This window comes from Mustela putorius, unplaced genomic scaffold, assembly GCF_011764305.1.
Source record: "Mustela putorius furo isolate JIRA1106 unplaced genomic scaffold, ASM1176430v1.1 tig00003896_pilon_pilon_pilon, whole genome shotgun sequence".
Classification (NCBI taxonomy): domain Eukaryota; kingdom Metazoa; phylum Chordata; class Mammalia; order Carnivora; family Mustelidae; genus Mustela; species Mustela putorius.
Genome location: NW_025422045.1, coordinates 2,906,435 through 2,919,096, shown reverse-complemented (window position 1 = coordinate 2,919,096; position 12,662 = coordinate 2,906,435). Strand labels below are relative to the sequence as shown.

The 12,662-nt window shown below is 36.4% G+C and overlaps 1 protein-coding gene across 4 annotated transcripts in view; it reads right to left on the bottom strand.

The window, feature by feature from the left end:
* The window catches only part of MINDY2 (MINDY lysine 48 deubiquitinase 2), a 73,971-nt gene that overhangs the window by 41,291 nt on the left and 20,018 nt on the right, over nt 1-12,662 (bottom strand). For all 4 annotated transcript variants that reach the window (XM_045067535.1, XM_045067533.1, XM_045067534.1 and 1 more), the window contains exons 3-4: nt 7,429-7,493; nt 2,371-2,529 (exon numbers count right to left, since the gene is read on the bottom strand). In XM_045067535.1, the coding sequence (XP_044923470.1) occupies nt 2,371-2,529; nt 7,429-7,493 (224 nt within the window). The remainder of the gene's footprint in view (nt 1-2,370; nt 2,530-7,428; nt 7,494-12,662) is intronic.

The following is a 12,662-nucleotide window of genomic DNA, read 5'->3' as shown; positions in this document are numbered from 1 at the left end:
AATACATCATCAGAATACTAACCAGTTCTGAGAGGTAGTTCATATACACCTATAGATTTCAAACTTTGCCTTGTTTTTTTTTTCCTTTCTCATCAGCAGAATCATTTTGTCACAAAATAAGTAAGTAAAATAGATAAAAAAGCACTGCCCTCACCCCTTCCAAGAGTGTGAAAACCCACTGTGTATGCCAGAAAAGTCTGACAAACAATTTCAGTTCTACATTTGAATATGTTTTTCTTTAAGCATATGAATTCAACTGTTTCCTGGACAATATATAGCTCTACACAGACAATCAGAGAGATGATCTGAGTACAATTTTTAAGAACTCAGGCTTAGGTTCCTCAGGCTGTTAGCTCATTCTCCTAGACAACCTGGCATTGTCATCTGACAGGATCTGATATGGCTCACCCTGGATATGTAAAATACTGGACATGGTTACACTTCTCAGTGATACTGTCAGAGACAGAATGCCAATAAAGACACAGATGCCCTGTTTACAGTAAGACATGCTTTCCTTGCCCAGACTACCAGTTGCTTTTACCAACAGACAAGGATGAAGAAACTATTGCTATTATGATCTCTCTGTCCTTGTAGCTAACACATGGAGACATGTATACATGATTCATGCCATTGATCAATATTTACTAAGAACCTACTATGTGCCAACCACTGTTCTAAACAATGAGATATCAGAGCCCACCTTTCATAAAACATTCTACTGGGAGGGGCACCTGGGAGGCTCAGTGGGTTAAGCTGATGCCTTCAGCTCAGATCATGATGTCAGGGTCCTGGGATCGAGTCCTGCATCGGGCTCTCTGCTCGGCAGGGAGCCTGTTTCCCCCTCTCTCTCTGCCTGCCTCTCTGCCTACTTGTGATCTCTGTCAAATGAATAAATAAAATCTTAAAAAAAAAAAAACATTCTACTGGGAGATGAGAGTCAATCAAGTAAAGAAGTAAATAATCATTCCAAATAATGGTAAGTCGTAAAGAAAATCAAATACGATCATGGGGGAGGAAATGGCTGGGGAAAAGGAGGCTGACTAACTTCAACAAGTTGTCAGAAAGTATCTAACAAGGTGATATATGACCTGAAATCTGAAAAATGAGGTACCAGAAACGTGAAGATCTAGGAGAACAATGTATTAGGGTAGTAAGACAATGTTCCACCATAGGCAATCAGCCAGCAGAAAAATCTGAAATAGAAATGAATTTGACATGTCTGTCATGTCTGAAGAACAGGCAAGCAGTTAACTTTACTAGAGAGTAGTTAAAAAAAAGAAAAGAAAAGAAAGGGAGAATTATAAGAGGTGAAGTTAGACAGACAAGCAGAGTCTAGGTCATACTGCATATCATAAAGATTTTGTTATCATACTGGAGTTATAGTGGAGGTTTTTAAGAGAAGAAGGGGGGCAAAGGAATCAAGGGGAGGGTTATTTTACAAAGATCAGTCTGAGTGCCAAGACAATTCAATGAGGGGAAAGAATAATCTTGTACAAAGACTATAACAAATACTACTAGGACAACTAGATAGCCACATACAAAAGAATAAAATTGGATCCCTCATCAAACTATATACAAAGATTAACTCAAAAATGATTGATCACACTCCTAAATATAAGCACTAAAATATAAAACTGTTAGAAGAAGATACAGGAGTAAATCATTGTGACTTTGAGTTAGGCAAAGCCTTCTTAGGACACCAAAAGTAGAAGCAACAAAAGAAAAAAAAAGAGATCAACTGGACGTCATCAAAATTAAAAAGTTTTGGGCTTCAAGAACACCATCAAGAAAGTGAAGACTATCCACAGAATAGTAGAAAATACTTAAAAACCATATATCTAGTAAGAGACTCACACCTGGAATATATAAAAAACTCTTACAACTCTGTAAGAAAAAGACAAATAGCCCAATTAAAAATGGGGAAAGGATCTGCAGACATTTCTCCTAAGAAATACAAACAAATTCACAATGAGATACAATTTTATACCTATTAGTATGACTATATTCCAAATAATATCTAATAAGTATTGGTGAGAATGGGGACTCAACTTTGTAGGTGACTCCTAACTCCTTGAAGTTATAGTCAGAAGTCTTAGACAAATTGAGCAGTCTGGAGGACAATCCCCTGAACCTCACAATTTGGCTAATTTCAGGTAAAAGCACAAAAACATAACAATCACAGGGACGCCTGTGTGGTTCAGTTGGTTAAGTGTCCAGCTCTTGATTTCAGCTCACACACTGTCTCTCCCCATAAAGAAATAAACAAATGATAAATAAATAACAATCAGAAAATATAAATCTAGATTAAATTTCCAAATGAATAAAATTTTACTACATTTGCGTTTATATAATTTTAAATTTTCCACTTACCTGTGGATCCACTAACCACCCATGGTATAAAGGAATATCAAGAAGATCAAATACAATGCATTCTGGTGTATATTCAAATACTCGAACACCAGTGAATTTTACATTTACATCCAAGCCTGTCTGTAGTTTGTGCAAGATTGCCATAGCATCACTCATATTCTGAAAATAGAAAGGAGAAAGGTAAAGATGAGAAAAATCAAACGACAATGACAACAACAGCAAAGATACTTCAATGCAGGCACATTTACTTCTAACTTTCCATTTTATCCAATTTATTTGTCCCTTCAACCAATGTTTATTATTAAGTGTCTACTATGTACTAGGCATTAATCTGAGTTCTAAAGAGATAACTGTGAGTAAAATAAAGTTCCTGATCTCATGTAACTAATATTCTATTTTGAGAGACAAATATATATACAATATAATGTCAAGTATTTAAGAAATATTGAACAGGATAATGACGTACAGACTGACAGGGATGAGGGACCTCTTTTAGACTGGAAAGACCAAAGACAAAGTTTCTAATCAAAGAGTATTACCTCTCCCACTTTGGGGCATATATCCAAAAGAATTGAAAATAACATCTTGAAGAAATACTTGCACACCCATGTTCATTGTAGCATTATTCATAATAGTCAAGAAGTGGAAACAGCCCAAATGTCCACTGACAGATAAATGGATAGAGACACTGTGGTATATACATACAATGGAATATTATTCAGCCTTAAAAAAAGAAAAGGAAATTCTATTACATGCTACAATATGGATGAAACTTGAGGACATTATGCTGAGTGAAATAAGTAATCACAAAAGGACAAATACTATGTGATTCCACTTACATGAAATATCTAGAGTAGTCAAAATCCTGGAAACAGAAAGTAAATGGTGGTTGTCAGGGAATGGACAAAGGAAAAGCTGCGGAGCTGTTCAATGGGTTTAGAATTATACAGTTTTACAAGATGAAAATGTTCTAGAGATCTGTTATCAATGTGAATATAGTTAACACTATTGAACTATACACTTAAAAATGTTAAGGGATTAAATTTTATATATTTTTTAAAATTTTATTTATTTGCGAGAGCAAGAGAGAAAGAAGAGCGCATGAGCAGGGGAGGGCAGAGAGAGAGGAAGCAGCAGACTCTCCACTGACCCCGGAGCCCACCTCAGGCAATTGATTCCAGGACATTGGGATCATGACTTGAGCCAAAGGCAGATGCCTAACCAACTGAGCCACCCAGGTGCCCCTACATTTTATATTTTTTTAAATCACAATTTAAAAAGAAAAAGAAACGAGCTACAAAGCTTGAAAAGACATAAAAGAAATTTAAAGGTACATTGCTAAGTGAAAGAAGCCAACCTGAAAAGGCTACATACTGTATGAGTCCAAATGATATTCTGGGAAAGGCAAAACAATGGAGGCAGTAGAAAGATCAGGGGCTGCCAGGGATTAGGAAGAAGGAGAGATGTATAGGCAGAACACAGAGGATTTTTTTAGGGCAATGAAACTATTCTGTATGGTACTACAGTGGTTGACATTAGTCATCATACATTTTCAAAACCACAGAATGTTTAAAAAGAGTAAACCCTAATGTGAACTATGGACTCTGGGTGATTAATTATGAGTCAGTATAGATTCATCAATTATAACAAATCTATTGATAGATGGATATTGATAGTAGGGGAACATCCATATGCGTGGGATGGGGAGACGGGGAGGGACAGGAGGTATATGGCAACTCTGTTCTTTCCACTCAGTTCTGCTGTAAATACTGCTTTAAATAGGCGGAGGGAGCTCTTTAAAAATGGCACTTAAATACCAACAAAAGCAAAATACTGAGTCTTGTGAAGTTCTGGGACAAAAAGCACTCCACACAAAAACTCTGAGGCAGAAATGATTCCATACTATGTCCATGGAATAGCAAGGAGTCCTGAATGGCTAGAACAAAATTAAGTAGAAAGTGGTAGGAGATGAAGTTAGAGGAAGACAGAAAAAGACAGATACAAAGACTTGTTGCCCAAATTAAGAAGTCATTCTGACCACATCTGTTTTCTCTGTAAACATGGTAACATAAATCTGTAATGAATACTATTTTAAAGCATCTTTTTCTTAACATTTTTAATACATTAAATATGGCCATACTTACAGAGAATTTGTTTGATTAAACAAAACGTTTACTCCAATATATAAAATTTAATATAATTTTTATTTAATCCCTACTGCTAATCAGACACTGCACTACATACTAAAGGTAGAAAATAGGAGGGAACTACAGCCTACTGAGGTCCTTATAGTACAAAGGGTGAACCTGAAATAAATCCTTTTATAATAAAACTAGGGACTCTCTCTGAAATTTGAAGAAGACAAACTTAGGTCATAAGAACAAAATTCTGTTTTACCAAATAACACAAAACTCCAAAGAGACTATACAGACTGAAAGTAGAAATTACTCAAATCTTTTAAATTAATCAAAGAAGAATTTATAATAGGGTAACACTGTTATATAGTCTGGCTTTCATCAGTTTCACTTCTTCCAAATAACTATATTCCCCAAAACAATATATTTTTTCAGTTTTCCCAAAAGTTGAACCCTTGAAAATAATCAGCTTACATTTTTTTCCCTTCAGTGTTGTAAAACTTTTCCTAAGTCATAGGAAGGATGAATCTGAAAAAATAGTAACAGTGGGCTATTGAAGGATTCTAGTTCTGCTACTGATTTTTCTTCTACATTTATTAAATTCTTCATTGCCAGTCACCAAATTTCCTTTAAGGTAGGTATAATTTCTAACAGCTCCTGGGCTCATGCTTATACTTTTATATATCTTCTATATTTCTTTAAAATTATGTAGTATTAAGAGATCTACATTGACACCATTTGATAATCTCCATAAATATTAATAACATTGATAAAAAATGAACACTTGTAAACAGAGAACTAAAGGATAAGTATTTTGCTATTGTGTTCCTAAACCCAAATTATGATGTTAATAATATCAAATATAAATCGTTGGAATGGTTGCTTACATCACAAGAAAGGATTACTACTGATTCCTTAAGCCAGTGGTTAAACTGTTTTTTAGAATTTTTCACAAAGGTACTTCTGACATAGTAAAATATTTTTAATTTAAATATATAATATACTTTAAAATACATTTGCAGTCATTTAAAAACCTGTCTTATACACACACATGCTGCTTTCTGGTGTTTTCAGGGCATCTATCATTAAACAAAACTGGGAAAAAATTTGCTTTTTGTTTATATTACTACTTCTAGCAAAGAAGTTTTAAGTAGGAAGATGCCAGCTCTACATTGGTCTTTCTCAAACTTAGGCTTAAAAATTTCTGTTCACATATAATTATACAAAAAAGAACATTATTAAATCACACCTGTAGAACATTAAACACCAGCTTAAACTCAGCCTTATCAGCTTGGTACATCCTGTTCTCACAACTAATGGTAATGTAATCATAATAGCTTACAAACAGTTTAAGAGAGTATTTTAAATTCAGGATATTTTTCATCTGACATGTATTTCTCTTAAGAAATGTAAGTGGTTGTTAGATATTGTTTCAACTTGAAACAAAACTTTATTTCCAATCATTTTCTAAGAGTCTAGATCACCTTAATGGAAGTATTTTCTGAGACTGCAAGATGGACTTGAAAAAACATACAAAATGCTGGTATCATTGGCAAACACTCATTAATCAAGATTTTCTGAAGACTGTGCAACAAAAATAAATATTGAGGGTGATATGAAACTGCAACTATCACCTATAAGTCCTAATTTCAAGTTTTTGTATTAAGCAAAACAGCCTCACTAATTTCTTTCTTTTTTTTTTTTTAAGATTGTATTTATTTGACAGAGAGAGACACAGCAAGAGAGGGAACACAAGCAGTGGGAGTGGGAGAGGGAGAAGCAGGCTTCCCGGTGGAGAAGGGAGCCCAATGGGGGGGCTCAATCCCAGGTCCCCAGGATCACGAACTGAGCCAAAGGCAGATGCTTAACCCACCAAGCCACCCAGGTGCCCCAGCCTCACTAATTTCAGTAAGAGAGAATATAAATTTCATAAATAAAATATGTCAATTGAATCTTACACTTTATACTTATAAAATATCATTTACTGCTTCTCTATATTAGAGCTTAGCATGAGATTTCAATTGAAAAGATTTTCTAATGGGAAAAATATTTGGAATTACTGCTTTAAGCTACAAACTCTAATAGAATTTAAATGACTTAGCATACCAATTTGGCTTTAGTTAAAGATTTCCTACCATACAGAGTGAAGCAATGCATTACATTTGGCTTTTCAATTCTATTAGGACTAGATTATCTCATCATTCAAATTCAAAAAACTTTGCAATACTGAAATGAGTTTTGCTTCCTTTTTGCCAATGTGATACTGGTAAAACCACGTAAAAAAGGTTGCTTTAAAAGTAAATATAAAGGTTCCAAAGATGTCTATTTCTTCCCTGATACTTCCTTCTACTGTAAGAACCTGATTCCTTCTTGCCTTTAACTGTTAAACAGAAGAATACTGAAGAAAATGAAGTTCCCCTTGTTTTCTTCCAGGTCCAATAGTTTTGAGGTTCTCCTATTTTACAAAACATAATCTCTAAAAAAACATGCAAGCAATGTGGACACATTGAAACTACAAAAGAACAGATTTTGTCCTAATGACACACAACGGACATCATTTACTCAACTTCCTCTCAAATATAACTTAATTATAAAATATAAAGGAAACAAGGAAAGATGAATCAATGACAAAATCACCTGAAAGTCAATTTTTCAAGAAAAATACTAGGTTATCATTCTTCATAGATCTGTAGAATGATACCTATGTTTTATTCCATATAGTATATATGCTCATATAAAACAAAGATCAGAAAAGTATGGCCTCTGGGCCAAAACTGGCTGAAGCTAAGAATGGTTTTTACATTTTTAAAGGGTTGTAAAATAAGAAAATGAATATGCCTAAAAAGCCACTGACAGAAACCAATGAATACATCCATAAGCTAAAAATTATACATTTTAATATAACAAAAATTGTGTCTATTACCTGCTCATAGTTTAAGCGTTGAATTTCTGAAATTTCTTTTGGCTTTGCATCAAGCATGTAATCTCCTGTAAAAAGAAATTGTAAAGTTGCCTTTTTAAAATATTACTTTTTCATTACAAAGGTAATGATTTTAATTATAAACTATAGAAATAAGTGACACAAAACTGACCCCCAGTTCTACTCAGAGAAAACTTGGTGTTAACTACTTGCTATAGTCTCAAGTATTTTTTTTTCAATGTACATACTAAAATGCTTTTGAACTTATTTCTTCTGCTTTACAATATATTTGAGCATTTTTCCACGTCACTACAATAAAGCTCTGAAAGACTGTACCAAGTCTCATTGCTATCAACAATATAAACTGCTACCTCATTACTTTTTCAAGAACATGTGTGTTATCAAGAAACCTGGGTGGCTCAGTTGGTTACACAACCGCCTTTGGCTCAGGTCATGATCCCAGGGTCCTGGGATTGAGCCCCACATCCCTCCACCACAGGGAAGCCTGCTTCTCCCTCTCCCTCTGCCTGCTGCTTCCCCACTTGTACTCTGTCAAATAAATTAAAAAAAAAAAAAAAAAAAAAAGAATGGGTGTTATCAGTGTTTTAAATGCTTGCCATTCTAAAAAGTACACATATTTTTTGTACTTGAAAAATTGGTATATATGTATTTATATGTATTTAATATATGTATTTTTGTTATCACCTTTCCTCTCATCATCTTTTTAATATATGTATGACTTTCAGTATATGTGGTACCTTTTTAATCTATGTAATACCATTTTACTATATGCTGTAACTTTTTAAATCTACGTTTTGGCTTTTTACCTTTTTATATTTTGAAAGATCTTACTGATTATTTTAGAGAGAGAAAGAGCTCATAAAAGCAGGGAAAGAACAGAGAGGGAGAGTGGAGGAAAGGATCTCAAGCAGACTCTGCGCTAAGCATGAAGCCCAACATGGGACTTGATCTCACAACCCATGAGATCATGACCTGAGCCAAAACCAAGAGTCAGATGCTTAACTGACTGAGCCACCTGGATGCCCCCTATGTTTTGCCTTTTTAATTATATATTAACTATACTTTCCTTTTTTTTTTTAAGATTTATTTATTATTTATTTGAAAGAGAGAGCCAGCAAGTAGGAGGAGGGGCAAAGAGAGAGAATCTTCAAGCAAACCTGAACAGGAAGCCCGAGGGGGGTGGGCTTGATTTCACAACCCGTGAGATCAACACCTGAGCATAAACCAAGTCTGACACTTAACCAACTGAGTCTATACTTTTCTTTTAATTGTCTGCCTATACAAGTATCATTTTTTCTTATTTAACTATAAAAGTTTTTTTAGTAAAATGACTTTCTAAAAGATTTTATTTTTAAGTAAGATCTACACCCAATGTGGGGCTCAAACTCAGAACCCAGAGACCAAGAGTTGCACACTCCACTCACTGAGCCAGCCAGGCACCCCACACCACTTTTTTTTAGAAGGTCTTTTTTTATTAAAGATTTTTACTCAGAGAGAGCGAGCACAGGTAGGAGGGGCAGAGAGAGTGGGAGAAGCAGACTCCCTGCTGAGCAGGGAGCCCTATGTGGGTCTCGATCCCAGGACCCTGGGATCATGACCTGAGCTGAAGGCAGACGGTTTATGACTGAGCTACCTAGGTGCCTTTAAGATTTTTTTAAAAATTCCGGGATGCCTGGGTGGCTCAGTTGGTTGGATGACTGCCTTCGGCTCAGGTCATGATCCCGGAGTTCCAGGATCGAGTCCCGCATTGGGCTCCCAGCTCCACGGGGAGTCTGCTTTTCTCTCTGACCTTCTCCTCGTTCATGCTCTCTCTCACTGTCTCTCTCTCAAATAAATAAATAAAATCTTAAAAGAAAAAGAAAAGATTTTTAAAATTCCTTTTAAAAAAAATTTTTTTTTTAAAGAATTTATTTATTTGGGGCACCTGGGTTGGTCAGTGGGTTAAGCCTCTGCCTTCAGCTCAGGTCATGATCTCAGCGTTCTGGAATCGAGCCCCGCATCAGTCTCTCTGTTTCCCCCTCTGTCTCTGCCTGCCTCTCTGCCTACTTGTGATCCCTCTCTCTGGGTCAAATAAATAAATAAAATCTTAAAAAAAAAAAAGAATCTATTTATTTGACACAGAGATAATGAGAGGGAACACAAGCAGACAGAGAGGGAGAGGGAGAAGCAGGCCTCCTTCAGAGCGGGGAGACTGATGCAGGGCTCGATCTCAGGATCCTGGGATAATGACATGAGCCGAAGGCAGACGCTTAACAACTGAGCCACCCAGGCGCTCCTTAATGGAAGTATAGTTGATACACAATGTTATATTAGCCTCAGGTATATAAGATAGTGACTCAACAACCCTATATGTTATGCTATGCTCACAAGTGTAGCTACCATCTGTCATCATACAGCACTATTACAACATCATTGACTAGATTTCCTATGCTGTAACTTTCATCCCCATGACTTATTAACTGGAAGCCTATACCTTCCTACTCCCCTTCACCCATTTTGCCCATCTCCTCATGCACTTCCCCTCTGGCAACTACCAGTTTTTTCTCTATATTTATGGGTCTATTTCTGTAAAACTCTTCTTCAGTTAGAAGAATTAGAACACTTCCTGTTATATTGTGTGGTTAATATTTTTTCCCCTATTTTGTATTCTGACTTTATGGTGATGCTTTATGTCTATTTTTTTTTTTTAACACAGAGAAATATTTAAATTTTTTTTAAAGATTTTATTTATTTATTTGTCAGAGTGAGCACAGGCAGACAGGGTGGCAGCAGAGGCAGACGGAGATGCAGGCTCCCGCTGAGCAAGGAGTCCGATGTGGGACTCGATCCCAGGACACTGGAATCATGACCTGAGCTGAAGGCAGCAGCTTAACCAACTGAGCCACCCAGGCGTCCCAGAAATATTTAATTTTTTGAAAGATTTTATTTATTTGCGAGTGAGCAAGTGTCAGTGTGCCATAGCACAAGTAAGGGAGGGTGGAGTCAGAGGGAGAAGCAGGCTCCTCACTGAGCAGGGAGCCCTATGAGGGGCTCAATCCCAGGACCCTGGGATCATGTCCTGAGCTGAAAGCAGACGCTTAACCAACTTAGCCACGTAGGTGCCCCAGAAATATTTAGTTTGATAAAGTAAAATTCTTCTATTAATAACTTCTGGTAGGATGTCATGTTTAGAAAGAGCTTTACCTCTTAAGCATATACAAACATTCACATGTGCTTTCTTCATGTAATGTTATGTTTATCTTTTTTAATGTTTAAATCTTATTTATCTGGAACTTATTTTGATATAAATAGTGATATATGGAACCAACTTCTACCTAGCCTCCCAAATCACTAAGTTGATAAAACTGTATGGGTTTTGGTTTTGTTTTTTTTTTTTGAAGATTTTATTTTTAAATAATCTCTACATTCAATGTGGGGCTTGAACTCAAAACCCAGAGATCAAGAGTTGCATCCTCTATGGACTGAGCCAGCCAGGCACCCAAAATTGTTTTTAATACAAGTATTATTTTTCTAATTTAAAATAAACCTCTAAAGACTGCATCAAGTATTCTCTTAAGCTTCACAACAAGAGCTTTCCCATAATATCAAGAATCTCTGATAACAAAAGTTTCTTATGAACATCAATATATTATTACTTGTGCTTTGTGTGTGTTTTTAAGATTTTATTTATTTATATAAGAGGAGCATGAATGGGGCAACAAAAAGGGAAAAGGAGTAGCACCCCCCCCCGCCACTGAGCCAGGAATACGAGGTAGGGCTTGATCCCAGGACCCCGGGGTCATGACCTGAGCCAAAGGCAGACACCCAACTGACTGAGCCACCCAGGTGCCCCTGTGTATGCTCTTAATTAGAACTTTAAGATATCAAAATCTAAACAGTAATGATTTTATTCCATATCCCAAAGCACTAAATTAACTAATACATAAAAATGTATAAGCAAGTCTACTTAACATTTTTGAGTCCTCTCAAAATGTTAGTATATTGAGGCTTTCATATAGCATTTAACTAAAAACTATGCTTTAAGTAAATTCTATACACCATTTATTCAAATAACTGAGGACATAATTACTATACTTGTATCTTATATTTAGGTTCTGTATTTACCATGATAAAAGACTGTATCTGCTCTCCTCACTAAAACCTTAGTGAAGTCAAGATGCAGAACATTCTAGAATTCAATATTAAATGACCCTGAATATGCTACCATAGATAAAACTTAAATGCTAATAGTAGAATAATTATTATGAAAGACTCAAACACACAACTCCTCTTTTCCTGACCCCAGAAGATTTCTGCACAAGAGAATAGCTTGGCTAAGGTAGGCAGCTTCTTAGATGGACCTCAAGAGGGACACCTGGGTGGCTCAGTTGGTTAGGTGTCCATCTCTTTCTTTTTTTTTTTTTTTTTAAGATTATTTATTTATTTATTTAACAGAGAGATCACAAGTAGGCAAAGGGCAGGCAGAGAGAGAGGAGGAAGCAGGCTCCTTGCGGAGCAGAGAGCACGATGTGGGGCTCGATCCCAGGACCCACCCTGGGACCATAACCTGAGCCAAAGGCAGACGCTTTAACCCACTGAGCCACCCAGGTGCCCCTAGGTGTCTGTCTCTTGATCTCAGCGTCATGAGTTCAAGTCCCACATGGGGCTCCATGCTGGATGTGGAGCTTACTTTTAGATGGACCTCAAGAATTCCTGTCTTCTGGTATTCACATCGTTGTATAATCCCCTTCCCTTGAGTATGAATTGGACTTACGAATTCACTTCTGGTGAATACCAAAAAGAAAAAATGGCATAAATAATGATATATCACTTCTGAAATTAGAATACAGACTATTGTGGCTTTTGTAATGATGCTCTCCCACGTGCTTACTCTAAGGAAGGCCAGGTGCCATGTTCTAAACTGCCTTATGGAGAGGCCCACATCACACAGAACTAAAGGACTTGGGCTACGGTTAGTAAGGAAGTAAGGACTCAGTCCAACAACTTATAAGGAACTCAATCCTGCCAGCAACCATGTGAATAACCTTAAAGGAGATCCTCCTGAGTTGGGCCTGGGCATGAGACTGCAGTCCCAGCTGACACCCTGACTGCAGCCTCATGAGAGACCTTGAGCCAGTCACTTAGCTAAGCCATGCATAGACTCTTGATGTACAGACACCATTAGATAATAAATGTTCATTTTTAAACCAGTAAATTTTGGGGTGATGTGTTATACA